The sequence below is a fragment of the Lissotriton helveticus genome, chromosome 4_1 (genome assembly GCF_964261635.1).
Source record: "Lissotriton helveticus chromosome 4_1, aLisHel1.1, whole genome shotgun sequence".
NCBI lineage: Eukaryota > Metazoa > Chordata > Amphibia > Caudata > Salamandridae > Lissotriton > Lissotriton helveticus.
In genome coordinates, this window is record NC_136063.1 from 2,030,520,233 (window position 1) to 2,030,539,954 (window position 19,722).

General features: G+C 40.7%; 1 protein-coding gene across 2 annotated transcripts in view; it reads right to left on the bottom strand.

The window, feature by feature from the left end:
• NRK (Nik related kinase) overlaps positions 1-19,722 on the bottom strand; it is a 1,020,485-nt gene that overhangs the window by 514,462 nt on the left and 486,301 nt on the right. For both annotated transcript variants that reach the window (XM_078688671.1, XM_078688672.1), the window contains exons 9-10: positions 6,315-6,393; positions 5,999-6,174 (exon numbers count right to left, since the gene is read on the bottom strand). In XM_078688671.1, coding sequence (XP_078544797.1) covers positions 5,999-6,174; positions 6,315-6,393 — 255 coding nt within the window. The remainder of the gene's footprint in view (positions 1-5,998; positions 6,175-6,314; positions 6,394-19,722) is intronic.

Sequence of the window (19,722 nt, forward strand, 5' to 3'; positions counted from 1 at the left end):
ATTAATACAAATTTCCTAAACAAAAAAAAAATAATATAACAAATCATGCACTCTACCAATGGCATGCTGTCAAAACAAACTAATATCCTGTCTTTCCAACATCCATTTTTGGCGTTTGCTGGATTTTCACACATGTACTAGCACTAGCACATTTGCAGTGTTGCTCTGAGTGTTGTCATATGACCAGTACTAATGTGCTGTACCCTCATGAAATCTGGTTACTAGAGAAACGTAGTGTAAAAAATTTTTCATTTACGCCTCACATTTATATGTATATTTATCTTTTCTTTCTTTATTATACAACAGTATTACTTGGCATCCTTGAGACAGTCAGTGGCCTGCACACGATTAGGGGGCGACCATCATACATTACGTCCATCAAAATGAGAAAAAGAAAAAGAAAGATAAGAAAATAAAGGAGTGACTTTGACTTTTATTATTACAAAACTGCATTGCTGTAGTATGCTTAATTTATTTTCTTATCTTTATCCTAACATAATCTGTGATACATCATATTTAGTGCAGTGACCTTTCGTGCATCACTTAACAAATGGTTTTCAGCTGCAATTTCAACTGTCAGTGCCTGCCTTTTAAAACAGGGTCTGAGTCAGCCTGGCATCTCCAAAAACATACCAATGATGCAGATGAGATCCATATCGAATTGTTTATGGCTTCCTAAGGCCTTTAATTTCAATTGGTTTGCTTTTACACTTTGGCTAAAGTGTGCTGAAAATATAATTTTTGATTGGCACAAGGTAATAAAGTAATTAACATGCCTTTCTGAATCAATTTCTGACACCGGAATGTATTCAGGATTAGTTTTACTATATATGCATTTGTTTACGAATTTTTAAAGCTGAAGATAGTGTCATGAGCCAGACTTAATGGAATCCAAGCTCTGAGCTACCCCACTCAGCCATTTCATTGCTCTGCTGTCCAAATGGCAGTTCAGATCTTCCTCTGGAATAACAGGTACCTCATTCTCTTGGCAGATGAAGGAGTCAGGGGGGAAATCTGCATAAGTGAATTAGTTGCAGCTCCCTGACAAGTACTAACAGGATGTCATACATCAGACAAAGGGAGGGCGCATGGACATCTGGTTCCAGTCACCACTGGGGGGAGGCATTCTTTGAAGTCTTGGTGGGAAGAACCCAGAACTGAGTAGGGGGAGCTTGTTCAGAGGAGATGTATTTTGAAATTTCCCTTCATGCTCCAGTCTTTGTTTTTCCTAGAATGCTGTGCCAGGGATTGGACAGCAAGTGTCTCTCTCCTGAATGTACTAGTTAGTGATGAATGAACGGAGTAGCACCTGTGAATTGGTCAGGGACGCCCATTTTCCAAAATTCTTCACTTCTACTTTAGACCCTTGCATATGGAAGAATAGGTGAAAAGCAGAATGAGGAACACAGACCTAGACACCAAAAGGAACCCTCTTTGGAGGGCATGGGACCCACTCTAGGCTTTTTGTCCTGTGACTTTTGTTTGCCTCTGTCTTTAGAGAATGTGGCACTATATTAATTGCCTCCTTCTATGAACCAGTAGTTAATAGATCTGCTGAGAATCCTAAAGTTAAGGAGTACACTTTGGACTTTGGTCCACTGGTCTGTTGAAGGTATCCCAGTGACGTAACCTTAACATTTGCTGCTCATGTACCCCCACTGCGTACCCCCATTGCGTTTGTGATATTTCACATGTTCATTTATTTAGGTGCACATTTGTCATCTATAAATGCATGCTGGATTTGGTATACTTTGCATACGTATAATGTATGACGTTTGTTTTATTATAGTTTGATAGTACACCAGTTATTCATTAATGCTTTCACATGATTTGTAATGCATTTTAGAATTATATGAAGGTGCCAGAAAATGAATATAATAGCTTTTGCTTTAGTCATCATTTAATGTGAGGCCTGTCCTTTTCAAAACAATCAGAAAAGTGTATTTAAGGTGGGCACAGGCAAGTGTAAGGCAGAGAGGAAATCTGCGGCTTTCTGTGAGACATATTTTGGGCAAGGACAGCTCTAAATCTCCTTTAGGAAGGCCAAATGGGGTATCTTGGAGCCATCCTGGCCATATCGGCTTGTTGGCTATCCCAGAACGTCCTGAGTACAGAGACAGAGGACAACCTTCTCAATAAACAACAAACATGTCTATTATTCTGCATAGATATGAGAGTGAGAGGCCAAATTAGAAAGTCGTTCAGGCCAGTTTGGTGCCAAGAAAGCTTAGCTGGACGCAAGAAGGGAGGCTTTGGAGAATAGAGACTGGTTCTGTTTTTTCGTTGCAAGGACATTCTGAAACACCATTACAGTATTGCAACTCTGTTTAATATTTTGTATACTAATCACTTTAATTGCTATTATTTTGTTTATTTTTATAATTACAACTATACACATTATTTGTACTACACAAAGATGTTGATTTTAATTAAATCACATGATATAGGCCTACTGTGCATTCTTGAATATGTCTATTCATGGTGAAAAGAAATGTGGGAGGCATTAACAATAAATATTCCTGTCACACTCACAGGACAGATTGTAGCCCAGAATACACCGTCCTCATGTAGTGCACAAGTGGGTCATGAGTTCCAGACCACCAGGTTTACTGTCTCTAGTTAGTAAGTTGGTATTGAGCTTAGACGTTCACAGTATGATGTAGAACACCTATTAAAAAGAAATCTAGGAGTTGATACTGCAAGCTGCTTCTGGACACATACGCACACTGCAAGTGGCTGAAGCCCTGAGGGTCATGTGACAGTGCAAGGAGGGAAAGTGGTTTGCCTGGGGGATAGTGGGGTACAACCAGTACTGGATATAAGTGCAGGTCCGCGCTATATTGCAAGATGTTTCTGAAAGAAAGAAGGCAGCAGCATCATGGTCTGTAAAATAATTAACCAGAAGCCAACCCTAACATTTTAGGAGACAGGAGGTCTCACAAGAGCCCATGTCAAGAGGAGCCCCTGAATGAAAACCTATTGAAATTGATCAACTGAGTCCGGAGTTATTGACAATAAAACCAGTTGGTCTTCTCTGGGCTAGGCAAGGCAGCACTGGGTGTCTTGATGTATCATCACATTCTAAGATCTAGGATCTTTTAAATACCCATGGTGGGCATGAGGCCTGTTAGCTACTCGAGGTGGGGGACTCCTGCAATGCTATCCCTGTCTGTGGAGCTCTGGGCTTTTTTCTCATAGCCCTCTGAGAAGACTATAAAGGTGATCTAGGCCACCTTGCTCAGTACCCACACCCCCACTTTGCGATATCAGTGCAAACGGGTGGAAGGCAGCGGTCTTCCCCTATTAGCTCATATTGCTGTGTTCTATGTGGATGGGAGTCACTCAGTGCCATGCAGCCTGTGGATGACCATATGGTTCAATGGGTAAGGTCACTGGATGCTCCAGGAGGACAGAGGGTATCCTGTAAAGCAATGAGAAAACAAAGGGAATCATCAAAATGTTAAAAGTAAGGGGAAACAAACTTGTGGTAAGTGAAAGTTCATCAAAGGGAAATTGCCCAGGGCCAAAGGTGCAAGCCTTAAGGCTCAAAATGTGTATATTATCTGTCTCTGGTTCCCCAGGAGGACAGGAATTCAGTCAAAATGATAAAGTATGCACTAGGATGAGCTGCCGGGAGTATTGCAGATCCCACTAAAACTGCACCTACTTAAAAAATTCACCTTAAGTTTGCTGTGGTATTACGTCAGTGACCGTCGGAGAAGCTGAGCCTGTATTTAAGTTGCTCACAGGATAGACTTTACGTTTTGGTGGTCTTTTCTTTACATGCAAACTTTTTTGCAATCCTAATTTTTGAAAGTGTTCCAAAATCAATACATGGCTTTTTCAATAGCAAACAGAAAAATATTTTTGTAATTATGGTAACAACTGTTCATCAATTTTGAAGTGTCCACATTTTATTCTTGAACGCATTGTGAAACCCCTATGACAAAAGGTCAATTGTTTTTTAATTGAACGTCCCAAGATTTTCAATAGACTGTCTTTTTAAGGCTACTGTCAATTTATGGGTTTTTGGAACACAAACTGTTTGAAGGTTACTCAGACCTACTCTGTATTTAAGGGGTTAGATAGCCACTGTGACCTTCTTGTAATGTACACCCCATTAAGATTGTGAGGCTCTTTAGAGGGTGTTTCCATTGGTTTTCCACATACCATTTTGTATATATTAGAAATCTTGTGCATAATATTATGTTTGTTGTGTCTAAAAAGTGTTTTTCTTTTTAAAAGAAAAAGCACAAACTGAACTTTGACTTATTGAGTTTTGTCTGTTGCTTTGATGTGTTCATAGGTTCTAGTCCATAATACCCATCTAATTAAGACTTTGACTGCTCTGCCTCCTTACCCTAAACGTCAAGTGGTCGAAGGGGTACTTGGTTCCCATTTTAAGACTACACAATATGGCGGCCCCAGGAGTTCACTGGAAAAAGAACCCCGTTTTCACAGTTGGGGTCTAGTATCCTCTGATTGCTCTGGGATCAACCAACCCAAATTTGTCAGAGTAACTAACTATCAACTACCAAATCTTTACATTCAAATCCTGATCTACAAAATCAGGATTTGTGGAATTTTTAAAACACTAAATCTACTTGCTAAAGCAGAAAATCTATCAAACAGATAGACTTTTTGGCACTTTGAAGTCTTGCTAGGCGAAGGGGAAGGGAACTTTCTGAATTGCTATGACCACCTGGAATATTTGGAAACGCCACACAATGTTTAATGTTGCAATTATTCACAATTATTCTTATACGTTTTGTTTCCATCCTATTCACCAAGTATTAGTTCTATTAATGTTTGAGGTAAATATGCATCCGGGGTGATACATTTCCCCAAACACACACAGGGTGTTTGTGAATGATGGAGAAAAGGTCAAAAGATTAAGCAATAAATGCACACTTAAGCAAATTTCGAATTACCGTACTGTGGACGATTTACTGTTGTAAGTTTTGGGAACTAGAAATACTTACATAAATCTATGCTATGTGTATATTTCCCTAGGATACACCTTGGGATTCAAAGAACCCAAAAGAATGTAAAAGTCTATGCAAATTGAAGGTGCATAGATTTCGGCATTTTTGTGTTGATTGGGCTTTGGGAGTACATTAGATGGGTCATTAGATTTTCTCCAGTGCTTAATACATGTTTTTGTATTTGTGTTTTTTGTTATATTTGTAATTATTTTGTCTTTTGTTCTATTTTTTTTATTGTTCAGAAGAACGGCACAACAAGGGGAGTGCTGAATACATGTAATTTTAATAGGACAGAAATAGTGATCAATCAGTGTGTAGAACACTGAGAGGAGGCTTAGGCAAATTTCCGGTAAATCTATGTTTCTTGAAGAAGCACTCTTCATTAATACATTTCATAATTTAGTAAAGGAACCAAAAAACACACGCTACAATAATGAAAATACATCTGGAGTATACAAAAAGCAATTGGACCAGAACAAGAAATGTAATGTACCTGTGCATAAAAGAGCATGAAACACAAAAAAACAATAGGGCAAATAGCATGCACAAGTTTGTGCCTTTGTGGTAATATACATAATATACACTACGCCGCCGCAAATTTCATATGGGCCTGGGAATTAAGATATAGCCAAGGAGTATCACAAGAGTGGCAAATGAAACATAGTACACATTTGATTTACTCCCACTTGGCAGTACTTGTTTGGACATTTATGAAAGTTTCAGTATGTACTTGCTATAGGTATCAGAGCACCCAACTCCCACTCATATGGAACTGGTGTACATTGTATATAAAATGTAGGGAGTTGTGCAAATTAACAGCATTTACTCTTATCTGGAGACGCTGCCATCCATTGAAGCCAACCTTTTCAGAGCTACGGAGTATAAAGGTGGTGGATAAAGAACATCTCCTAAGACAGTGGCCATCTTTAACCACATTTTGATCAGACACAATACGCGCTCATTGGTTCCCACTTCAACTCGCCGCGCAATCAATTCTCGAACACAAGCATTACCCTTTTCTCCTTTCTTTTTCCTCGTCCTGTCCAGGTGGTCCTTCAGCATGATCCGCACTTGTCGCTCGCTCTGCAGATCCCGAATGAAGGAGTGCTTCAGCAAGGTTTCCGTCGGCGGACGATGCATATAATTTTTAACCAGACAGCTTTCCACAAAATTGACAAACCTCTTTGACCTGAGGATAGCACATAAATAAAGACATATCAGTGCGCAAGGGTTACGGAACAAAACAAGAAAGCAAACAAATAAAGAGAAATAAGTTTACAACTAGAAGGTATGAGGAGACAATATTTGTCAAGGCAAATTCTTTTTTACCATTTTCTTGATTTCAGTTTGGGTGGTGGATTTCGAGGAATGAGGAAAAGGGCTCTCATGGGATGCATGTCACACAAGGCTGGTAAAAAGAGAAAACACATTATCAGTGCAATCGATGGCTGGTAAATTCCACTTGCAACGTAGATGCCCAAATACAAACTAACGTCTCTATAGCCACCACCAGCCCTTAGATTCTGTTTGGCTGCTACCCTCTTTCTAATTTATAATAGTTTCCAAGGGGAATAGGAAACTTTTATTTAACTGATATAGGGCCATATGTATCAAAAAAGAGTGTTTGCGATTCTCAAATTGCGATTTTTAGCGAATCGCAATTAGAGAATCGCAAAATGCAATGTATGTAGGATTTGCAAAAAATTTTGCGAATCCTAAATATTCCTTATTTGTGATTCGCAAATTGAGATTTGAAATTAAGGAATACCTTCCCATTCCTATGGGCTAGGAGGCCCATAGGAATAGGAATGGATGGGAAGACATTCTCAATTTGCGATTACCAATTAGAAAGTCGCAAACTGAGAATGTAATTTCAAGGTTGCAAGGGTGCCAAAAGGACACCCTGTTGCACCCCTGAATATGCATGTGTGCACATTGTGCGGTACGTGCGATATATGACACTTTTAAAAAAATCAAAAAAGTGCTTTTTTAAAGAAAATCACAAATTACCACCAACTTGAAGTTGGTGGTAATTTGCAATTCCTTAATGCCAAATAGCAAATTTCTGGTGCTTCCACAATTGCATTTAAGGAATCGCAATATGCACTTCCTTAATTGCATTCGCAAAATAGAGAATCGCCAATTTTGTAATTCTCTATTTTGCGATGGCCTTTTGGGATGATACATCCCAAAAGGCTTTTTCCAATTTGCAAAAGGGCCGATTCTGAGAATTTGCCCGTTTGCAAATGGGAACAAGGCTTGATACATATGGCCCATAGTCACATTGTTGGTAGCTAAATAGAATCAAAAAGTTATGGGTGAAACAGATAAACTGAATAAACCGAGTTTGGTTGGCGCCCCATACAGAAATACTGTGCCAGGAGCCCATTAAACACTGCAGTGACTAAAAATGACAGTCGCCTTAAAAAGATAGTTCAATTATGTGTAAGACTTTTTCCATTATCCTAGAACTTATAGGGACAAACGAGATATATCAAATGTGAGATTACATGTATTCCCTTCTGTATAGGACTCTAGCTACTGTGCGCCTCATTTACAAAGAATTGTGCGGTGCCTCAAGCTATTTGGCTGTGCCAAACAGCATCATTTTAAATGCACATGGATGCACCATAATAAGAACAATATGATGCATTCGTTTGCTTTCCCCTATGCTGGCGCACAATTGGCTGCCATGTGCCAGCGCAGGTACCCTTGTGTCCTATTGCCAGGGTGCCAGCTTTGCGGGCATGATTGTTTTTGTGCAGGAAGGGAAGGGAATGATTCTGCTGCATTCCCAGATTTACAAAACTTTGTAAATATGGGACCGTATCAGGTTCCATGGATGTTGCATTGGAACACCAACAGCAACACACATGAACTCAGAGGAATGTGTGAAAGGGGCCCATATTTTACAAGACCATGAAAAGTCACGCAGGGTGACTTTACACAGCCTTGTAAATATGGGCAGGCACACAGCGCCGCCGGTGCATCAAAAAAAGTGACGCACCACTGGCACGATGGCCTTGTAAATAAGACCTTTGGCCTACAATGGAAAGTTGTAATCCCAAGGCTCCCTAACTCTCTGGAGGGGATATCTGAGACCACATTCAATATAAATCCATCATCAGAGTAGCAATAAATATAAACTGGACAGTCAGATTTATTGTGGATGGAACCAAAAGGCTCATGAAAAGCTACATGAGTCTTGCTGTCCTAAAATGACTTCTTACTGACCAGTGAGGTAGTGAGAAGCACACATAATGTGGCTATTACATTTTTTCCTCAAATCAAACTTTTTTCAATTGCGTCTTTTTCGTTCTTCAATTTGGTAGGTATATTTAATTTACTATTCAGTATTCATGTGATTTTCTATATAAACATTCGATTGTTTATCATATGTGTGTTCAGCTTGTAATGCTAAAAATCTTTTTTTCATTTCTGTTATCATTACATTACTAAAAGAGCAAAAGGTCAATAGTAATCACACCTTTATTGCATTATGGGCTAACATAATCATAGATGTATTGTGTATGGAACCGGACTTCAGAAATTGCATTAAGACATTGACTTACTTTAAACAACTACATAAAAGTGTCCACTTCTTATGAAGAAATACACAAACCTTTCTAATTCAACCCATAGTACTCCCTTTTGTGCCAATGCATGAGTATGTCTTCATTAGAACATTGGTGTGTGCCTCTGTGCATGTCTGTGTCCATCTCTATGTGGGTGTTAGCTAAGATGAACGTGAATGTGAGTGTACGTAGGTGAGTGTGCTTTTGTGAGTCCACATGGGTATGACAGTTAGTTGTGTGAGCTTGTATCTGGGAATGTATGAGGGTGCATGTGAGTGCCTACAGTGTTTTTGTGTGTTGATAAATGTGCATATTTGGCCATGTGGAGTTACTGCTTGTCTGTGAAAATGCATATATGTATGTGTGTGAGTACATAGACAGGGTAAGTGTCTGAATATAAATATCTAGATGTGTTAATTTGCACTCATGTCTGCATAGGTGCCTAAGAACATGTTTTTGTATACTGGATATATTGGTGCATGTATCAATGCCTTCTTTACTATAAGTGTAAAAGTGCACATGTAAATGTAAATGTAAATGTAGTATACTTGTAAAGCGCACAGCTGCCCCAGCAACGGGGCGTCCCGGCGCTGTATAACTCTGGGGAACCCGTCCTGGCTTTCCCTGTGGGATGGTCCCTTGCTGGGAGTCCCCAAGGTGGAGCCAGGCATCCCCAGAATTGGTGGGGCCGTTGTGGAGATTAGGCAAGCTAATGCCCAGAGTTGCCGAGTGGAACCCCTGATTATAGTAAGCACCGAAGCGAGAATGATCGAGTCCGCTGACCAAGGTCCACGACCCTGCCGCGTCGGGAATTGAACCCTGGTCCCGGGCTGACTTCTGCTCTCAGGCCTGCCGCCTCTAACCAGTGAGCCACACTACTCCACATCTCTATGTGTGTGAGAGAATGTGTTTCTACCTGTCATTTCAAGAGTAAAGCCTGGAATATGTTGTGAGTTCTTGAGCAGAAGTGCATATTCTGGCATACCACTAGCCCGCCTGCAATATAATGGACAACCATCGGATGTGGTTCAAGGCGGTGCACCGCAACATCAGCACATCGAGTAACTAACACTCTAATGGATCCTGCATCCATTCACAAAAATACATATAGATAGATCTTTCACTTAAAATTCATATAAAAAGGGAAGCAAACAGTGGCGTAGCTAGAGCACCCATGGAGGTAACTGCTTTTGCCGAACCTGGCCAAGGGTAAGAGCGGAGGGGAGGAGATGCTGGTGATTTCTGCACACCCGCGATGGCTGTAGGTAAAAGCGGGAGCTGCGGGGGCCCCAGCCCCAAAACTTGTACAGCTCTGGCGGACCACCCCTCCCCCCTTGCTGTACCAGTGGAAATAAAAGCACATTATAAACCACATGTCCAGACACACTCTACCAATCTATTGCCTGTGAGTGTGCCTTCACCCTGATGGCGTGGTTGAATGAGCAATGCAAGAACCCCAGCAATGGAGAGAAGATCATGCTCTGTAAATATGTATTATATATTTGTCCAAACCTAATCGTTTTAACTTTCCTTAAAATGTAATCTTGAGTGAATTTGCAACTTGTATATTTGTAACTCTAACTACTAGTATCTGTAGTAGACATATGTACTTACTACCGTTCTTATGTGAGTTTAGAGTTTATCTGTTTTGTATCTTTTATGTAATTCATGTACTCTGAATTTCTTATGTAATGTAACTGGTTCTATTGTAAAAAGCTATGACTACTATTCACATATAAAAGCCAGACCAACTCCTTTTGTCAATGCTTGTTTAACGCACTAGGCTCAAAATAGGATTAGATGCTAAGTTTCCAGGGTGAAAGACTTTAACCTGTCAGAGAGGTTTCCCTTTTAGGTTTCCCTTTTTTCTCCTGGGAGTCTCTAACTGACTTGTACTACTATATGCTTGATATTATTTCGCAAACCAACTGATTTGCTGTACCCTGGAAAATGTATACAATATATACAGTGGTACAGAGAATCATAACCTTAATGTCACCTTGACAAACTTTGTTTCTTCGCACTTAGGTTTAAAACACATCTCACAGATGTCAAGTATCAAAATTGAACCTTAACTACCACATCACGCTTTTCTTCTAGCACTGCAGTTCGGTCTGCACTTTTGTAACCTTATTGTTACTTTAACAATGTTGTTTTCATTCAATTTCCTTTTGGAAAAAAATGAAACGTACATGCAGTGTAATGTCTATATTTTTGTTTAAAAATAGATGCCTGCCAGACAGCTTTTTCCGCTTCACACTCTAAGACTCCTGCCTGTTCTCCCCACTGGCCAGTCCAATTCATCTCTGATTAAGAAGGGCAGAACAGATCATGATAAAACTGGAGATTCCTGGTAATTGCATCTATCTATCTATCTATCTATCTATCTATCTATCTATCTATCTATCTATCTATCTATCTATCTATCTATCTATCTATCTATCTATCTATCTATCTATCTATCTATCTATCTATCTATCTGTGAAGATTCGTCAAACAACGCCAAAGTTATTGGCAAAACAAAAACATTTTTTCCTGTGGAAACTCAGTTCTAACTATAACTACCTACAGGCGACCATATATATATGTAGGGTGACTGAAAGATATATATTTATATATATAAATAAAAGCTTAGCGTGGGACTGGATGCATGCTGGGGTTGGTTGCATGCGGCCAGGCCCTGCAGCTAGCCATGCACAATGTGGGGTTGGCAGCATGTGGGGGGGTGGGCGAAGGGTCTGGCGACAGGACAGGTCCTATGGCCAACCCCCCCGTTTTACAAAAGCTATAGAAATTCATGAAAAATCCAAAGGCTACAGGAACGTTAAAGTTAGGAATTAGCATTTAAACAATCTTATGCATACACAGAAAAAAACAAAGGTTTTTGGGATGTTATAGTTAGGTTCTAAATTTGGAAATGTAGCTGTTAGAGTTATTTCAAGTAACTATAACTCATGCCCTAAGGGAACTTTAACTCATGCCCTCGCCATGCACATCTAATTACCCCACATATTACATCATTTATGACATCTTCTATGGCATTGTTGATATTAGCACTGAACACATTTACAGTAAAATCTTGATGAGAAAAACTGTGCATGGGAGAGGCATGAGTTTAAGTTACCTTATGGCACAAGCTATAGTTACCTTGAAATACCTCTAACTATAACAGCTGAATTTTTACAGTTTTGTTTTTTTCAGTGAGTATATATGTGAATATCCATGATTGTTTTGTTAGTTAAATATTAGTTATTATCTCATTTTCATCTCAACACCTAATTATAACATCCCTTTAACATTTTTAATTTTTCCAGTCAATTTGTAGCTTTTTTTAATGTCAGCTAAGATCATATTACCATACCTAACTATAATGTCACTTTTACCTTTGTTTTTTCAGTGAGTTTCTGTTTAGTTTTAGACATAAGGGAGGATCTTATAATCATACCTAACTATAACGTCAATTTAAACTTGTCTTCAGTGAATTTATGACTTTTTTTATCATATTCAGCCAACCCCTCACAGATTACCATCCCCCAGTGCTCATGGTCAAAGGCTGTGTGTAGCGAGATTGGCCACAGATCCTGCTTCCAAACCCGACGCAGGCTGCTAACTCATTTTCAGGCAGCCAATATGTGCGGCTCCGTGTGCGGCCTTTGGTCGTGTGCAGCAGGAGGTTGATGACAGGTGCTTCGCAGAACTCACTGTAGGCAGACAACCCCCTCTCAGAGTCACTTCGCAGACATTGAAGCAACATTTAATGTTTTTATATATGCATTTTTAAACTTTCTTTTTAGGAAAGTTCTATGAAGATTCATCAAAGTTATTAGCAAAACAAAAAAACATTTTCCCTATGGAAACTCTGACCTAACAATAACTACACAATGGTTATATATATACACACACACATGCATACGCACACATATTTGTGTGCTTACATATACATCAAATTACTATTGTTGAGGTGCATTATGACCTCCATGGTACGCCCTGCTGCTTATATCCTGCATTACATCACAGACTGCATCACAAATTCCATAACAGAACTACATTTCCTCCAATGCATAGAATTTCAGCAAAGTGCAGACAAGGATATCTCTGCAGAAAATTAGTCCCAAAAATCTATTGATACCGTGTATGATCGAAATCCTTGCTTCTCCACATTGCTTGACGTGACTTTTTCCTTTTTGCCCTCTACTGTAGAATATGGTTAAGAGATTTACTTTTGATTGATGTCTGTATGATCACATGTGTATAATTTTTAATAGGCACAAAATATTGGTGTGTTTGAATGAATATGCATTTGGTAAAAGCTTACAATTTTCTCTAGGGGCACTTTAAGCAGATAAAGCATGAAGAAATTAAGCGGGTATGTTTCCAGTAATTACTCAGACATCTAGTAGTTGTTGACAAACTTTTTTCAATCAAAGAATCATAAAACCAATACCATAAAACATCTCAAATATATTGCAGTATTAAATACATGAATAAAGGTGATTTTTTAAATCACATCACTGATATCCTCTGTCATATAGCATGTTGAAAGTAAGTTGCAGTTAAGAAAGAAGATCCTAACCGTTGACAGTGACTGCAGAAATGCCAAAGCAGATCTGCAATATCTAATGTTTGCCTTTTTTAAGAGGAAAAAACCTCTCCCTCAATGATAAGCAAAAGTGACAGAAAAACATCAAATGCAAAGTATATTGTGCAGAGCAACTATCACAAGGACATGGAGGTAAATTGGCAATTGAGGTACCCTGCTAAGGGTAGCCCACTAAGAAATGGACCTTATTCAATCTTAACCTTGCTAGCAGGAACCTATGATGTAAATTACTGACCCAGGTTAAATATGGCTCAATGCCGTTGTTAGTGCAGATCTCAGGATATGCCAAAACAGTGGACTTGCTGAATTCTGTCCACAATCTCCTTTCATTGCATTTCGCTAACAACAGTGTGTTCAATGTACTCAGTAAACTATCCTCAAATGTTCTTGGGGTCTTTTAATGATCTATTAGGTCAGGCTGATACAAGTATTATAAATGTACCAAAGTCAAGGGTTTCTCAAGCAGTGATCCAATGTTAGGCAGTCAGTAAGAAGCGCCCAAATAAAGAGGTTTGGGTCTTTGTTCGGATCTTAAACCATAGAAGTGGCTGCATCTTGATAGTGGCGCTAATAAACCCTAACCAAGTTTTAGAGCGGCAGATATATGAGCTGGTGGACTTTGGCACAGCCAGGTACCTCTTGATAAAGCTGTTCTTGATCCTCTCCAAACCCAATTTGGTCACTAAATCCCCAAACAGCAGCCCCTTTGCTGGCATTTGTACAACATTTTGCTTTCTATTTAGTGGTAAGCTTACTTCCTAATCTGAAAGCAAAGCTAAATACCGCCTCTCTTTTGCTTTTGCAAGGGCGGCAGCCCTGATAGTCCTCAGGTAAAGTTCTCATAATGTGGGGACAGCGCAAGCTTTGTGACTGTTCATCCTGAGGGCAATACCTTCCTTCTCCCTGAATCCAACAACTGTTACATGAGTTTTTGCCTGGTTGACCACGAGATCCAGACCGGCCATAAATCTGCAAAATCAATTAAGCAATAACTATAGACCAATTGCCATCCTGGCAATTAGAATTGCATCATCGTTGTGCATCAATGCCGGGACACTACGATTACCTACTTATGGACAATGAACATTAGGATCAAGTAGTTGTTCTTCTAAATCATTTATATGCAAAGAAAATAGAAAAGGTGGCAAAACGCAGCCCTGGCGTACGCCTCAGGCAAGTTCAAAACGTTCATGCTCACAGTAATCCGACATATAGAATTTGATGTCGGAAAGCACCAAGATCTGCATGTTAATCCTCAACATTGGGCAAAACACTGGTAACGTTTATCATATAAGCGAAGATCAGTGTATCTCAATAATATTATACTAAAGTCCCTGCCATTTCTAATGAAAACATTAATGGTCAGCGATCGAGTAGTAGGAGAATTGGTGTTGACGCCATCTTTAGAGTGGGGGCTGATTTCATGATTTACAATCAAAAAATGCGTCCTGGCGGTTAAGGCCTGGATTAAGGACCTAATATATTGTGACAGTGCTAGTGATATATATGCCTCCTTGCAGCCACATACTTCTACGTCCAAAAACATTTGGCAACCACTCCACTCTTACCTGCTATTACATCCTGATAAGACAGATTGAATGTTAAATCAACATGTTGATTAGAACGACCCAAAATGTATGTGATAAAGAGAATGCCTCCCCTGGAGTATGATTGATAGTGCTTGTAATAATAATGATCCAACTTGTTTGGAATGGCACTTGACCAACCCTACGCTACCAACTAATTATAGACCATATATCCCTTTATGTTTTTGTTTGTTTGGACATTAACATGTCTTTGTGTATTTCTTGAAAATGCAATAAATACATTTTTTTAAATATAATCACAAAATGCAAATTCAGCCATCACAAACCTCAAGTACTTTATTGCTGATGACATTGCCCTGATTATATGTGCTGTTCCTAATAAGCAAATGGGATCTTCATGAAGTTAATGAATTTTAGATTTTAGTTCCTTCGTATTTATCTGGTTGAACAACCTTAAAAATATAGATTAATTGGTTACTATAATAATGTCAGTAATTCCAATGAAATGTCAATTTTTTAGCTTGCATGAATATGATGTTATTATCCTAATAGCCTTGATACCCTCGGGTATAACTGTGCTTTACAAATATTATCCTATCCTATCCTAATCACATTTCAATACAACAGCGCAAAAGGCATACATATTTTCGACCCCTTAAAGTAAATTACCTAGTAAGTGTATGTTGCCATGTATGAAAATCACAAGATATCCCTCAGCTTGGCAAACACGATTTTTCACTGAGATTTACTGTGGTGAAAACTGTGAAAGTGTTTTACACATTCATGGAATAGTTAAAAAACTTAGGAACACAATTTCACCAAAATAAAGTAACAGGTATGGTATTAACGCATGATGAATGTGTTGCTTGATTGTCCTACATGTGAGATGGCTAGTGAAAGCGCACTCTCATTTTTAAATGGGTCATCCAGAAATCATTAGACATAACTGTAAACAAAGAATTTACAGAAACTGCGAAAAGAAACATTTTTTTAAGAAGTTTTTAGAAAAGTCATGTGATTGTTAAACTTCACTGTACTGTTAAACACATATAATGTGTATTTTTGTAAAATCTATATTATTGATCTGTTTGCCTCAATATGTTTATAGATATATATAATGGGGGCCCGATATATATATACGTATTTTATATACATGTGCATGTGTGTGTGCGCGTGTATATTTGTTTGTGTAGTTGCAAGCACATGTGCAAATTTCGATGCTTGTAATCTCAACATTTAAAACATCTTTTTAGATTATATTTAAATTCCATTACTGAGAAAACAAAACCACTAGGTGGAAGTCATAGAGGTATGGCGCAATCACAACTAAACTATTGAAAAAGTATCTATAACGAAGATGCTCTCATAAAGAAAATTGGGATCAACACAGAATCCAAAATCAGTCTGAACATGAACTTATCCGACCATATAGCACCAACTCTGAAATCACTGCATTCGATGAGAGTGGGGTATAGAAATATAGCATCACATATTGCCTCTGTGCTTTGTATCAAAAGCAGACCGGTCTCTAAACTGGTGTACATATGGAAGCATTATGCATTATATACTTATCTTCCCTCTGTTATAAGCAGCAATTCCAGATCAATCTGCATTACAGACTCAGGAAATATTTGCCGAAGAACATATCCATCAAGGTATAAGAAGAACATTTGAACATTTCTGGTTTGTGAGCTTAGAGTAATTCCCAATCTGACCATCTTTGAGGTAAGCAGAAAAACAGCTGCACATGGAGGCCACTCCCCTTGAATATCCCTGCTAAACTCACAAACAGACCCTCCACTGGGATCAAGATTATCATTAAGAAGGAATCAAGCACCAAGAATCTGAACTGCAACCCATCTCACAAGGACAGAGACATGATCACCAACACAACAAAGCTGTGAAGTGACAGGCCTTAAAACCAGTAATAGCTCAGCATCAGCATACCTCACCAAACGTTTTACACCATGCACCTGTTCACTTTAAAACTGAAATGGTTTAGTGGCAGGTCCCAGCACCACCAGGTCTCCTTTCTTTGGGATTCTCTTCCTACACATCTTTGGGAATAAACCAATATCTCACTCTTCCACACACATTTGAAGACTCCCATCATCAGTCAAGCATTTGCTTCCTAATATCAATTCCCGTTGTAACTTCCATGACTTCCAATATTAGGATTAGTAGCTTACTTCAAGTCGCAGGGGCGCCTTATGAAAAAACATTTAATTAATGAATAAGATAAGAAACCTTAGGCATCAGAATTTCATTTTACAGATCCCATTTACCTATAGTAGGTCAGTAGTATTCCCTGGAGTGACAGATGAAAGATTGAGACAGTCTGAATGTGGTGAACACAAACATGAGAGAGGGGCACAGAGGTGAATACTCAAAGGTGAAAGAGTTGGAATCCCAAGAAGAGAGGGTACCTTATTTAGGCGACCCTGTACAACGTAGTGTCTGAGAGGCTAAATTCAGGCAAAATTAAGGAAGGGTGGGCTAGTCCAAATGTGTAATAACAAGCCAGAATCAGGCAGGATAAAGACTATACATTTCTAATATTTTGTCAACTGTACCTGACAATGAGTAGTGAAATAAACCAGATCAATGGAAATCAGTGCTTTCATGGAGTTCATGAGGAGACAACTTCTGAATGCATGCATGGTGTTCTACTTTGGATGCTCTTGATCTTCCGGTTAATTTGTACGACAGTGAAGATGACCATATTCAGTTGGCCATTGAAATCAGGTACTTTGGAAGTATTCGGCTTAATTCTATTAGTTACTCATGCAAAGAAAGTTTGAAAACTTTTTTCTTGAATCATTTTCCTTCTGCACTTTGCTAAGCAAGGTGAGGAGTTCACTGGTGGAGTAATCAATGTCTTCTGAGTGTTCTCCAACAACCATCTTGCCTCCCACTGGATTGAGAGCTCCTTACAATAACCTGGGCTGCTGGCTTGGTGGGTGTGGGGGATGAAAAGAGCATCTTAGACCCACCTTATGTGTCAATGTAGGTCCTAACAGGTTTAATCTGCCTTACCCTTCACCAATTGCTATGACTTTATTAATTTTGCCATGGCATGATATACCTGTAGTAAGCCAGAAAATAATATTTCCATTTCTTTTGGACCTTTTTTATAGCAGCTGCTGTTAACTGATACAATCCTAACAGTGGTTTGCGTGTGAGAGAAGCTTGAACTTCTTCATGTTAATGATAAGCAGTAGCATGTACATGGGGCTAATCACTTGATTGAAAAGAGAGAGAGAGTCAAACATAATGCTCATTGAGAGAGTTGGAGGAAAGTCTACAGCATAGAATGATACAGAGGTTTTTACTACCTAGAGTGACAAACGGAGAAATGTGGAAGACCAGGCAAGCCTTGGGCAATAACCATATCTTCCTTAGTAGTCATTCAATAAAGGAAATGAGAGATAGGGAAGAGAGAGAATTTCCAGGACAGAAAATGAAGAAAACCATATAGGTAGTGATGAGTGACATGAGCAGAACAATGTCAGTCTATGAAAACATAGGCACAAGAATGGAAATTAATAAGACATATTTGGAATTGAAGAAACAGGAAGCAATAAAGTATGAAAAACAAGAAACTGAAAAGCACAGTATGGCACTTCTCATTATGCATGGCCTGTAAAATTATATTAAAGGTTAAAATACACTGGAGGGGGCATGTCCAAGATGGCGACCGTGTAGGACGTGCTCCACGGTCGCTCCGGCCCGCTGAATATTATATTTCATCGCACTACATCCTTCACTCTAGCTGGCGGAGGTCATTAGCACTGCTTCCCTGACATCCTGCGACAGCCCATAGAGAGCCTGGGCGGCTGCTGCGACCTCCCTAGGTGCAGTGCAGAGCTGAGCATGAGCGCAGTGGCTGGGCCTGCCGCAGCTCGACGAGGGACGGTCAGGGCCCTGTGGTTGAGCCCCCCCGGGTGCCGAGGCCTGTCCGCAACCTTTCGGAGATGTCCTCCGCCCCTTGGGGGGCTCCAGGTACCTGTTGGCGCGCTGCTCCTCCACCGGGGAAAGGTTCTACCCGCGTGGGCCCGCCCTGCGGAGAAGCCTGAGGGAAAAGGCCGAGACAGCGCCAGGGCCTTGCTGGGCCCTGCCAACAACAGCATTCGTTCCCTGTGGTGCCTTGCTTGACTCCAGCGACTCGGCCTCGCTGAGTGCGGCGCAGAGCCATGTCAGAGCTGAGCACGGAGCGCGGTGCCGGGCCCAACTGCCGCAGTTCGCCAAGGAGCGGCCGCGTACCTGAAGCCGAGCCCCCTGGACGCCGAGGCCTGTCCGCATCCTCCTGGAGACGTCCTTCACCCCTTGGGGTCCCCAGGTACCAGCCAGCACGCATCTCTATCCACCGGAGAGGAGGTTTTGCCCGCTTGGGCCCCCCCTACAGAGCGGCCTAAGGGAGAAGGCAGAGACAACGCTGTTGCCATGCTAGGCCCTACCGGCTGCGGCATTGGTCCCTTGCGGTGCCTCACCTGACTACAGCGGCTCACCAGAGGATGGGCGGTCGGGGGAGCAGACTGTGCGGGGACCGGGGCTGGTGGTACGCCCCCCTGCTGCTCCCTATGCTCACCTGGGAATGTCCACATCGAGGCGGGAATCAGCGCCTGCGGACCACCGTTAGCTGAAGAGGAGGGGCACCCACCGATCTAGCGGGGCCTTGCCTGAGGTGGGGCCTGCACCTGGGCCCACTACTAAATACCCCTGCTCTTCGCACCCCATTGCTGCCCCCCTCTTTTGTGACCTGACCTCTCACTGCGCAGGGTCGCTCCCTGAGGGAGGCCTTCTTTATCTTCTGTAGAGACCTCATTGCGACCGCTGCGGGAGAGCCTACTGACCTCAGGATAACACTGACGTTAGGCCTGCTGATCCTCGACACAAGAAGCGCAGCTAGGGTGGTGCCGCATTTGGTGGAGGCTACTCTGGAGACAGTGCCTCGGGCAGTTGGTGGAACGCACCCCCTCCTCCGGCTCTGCAACTCTTTGCGATTTCTCAACACA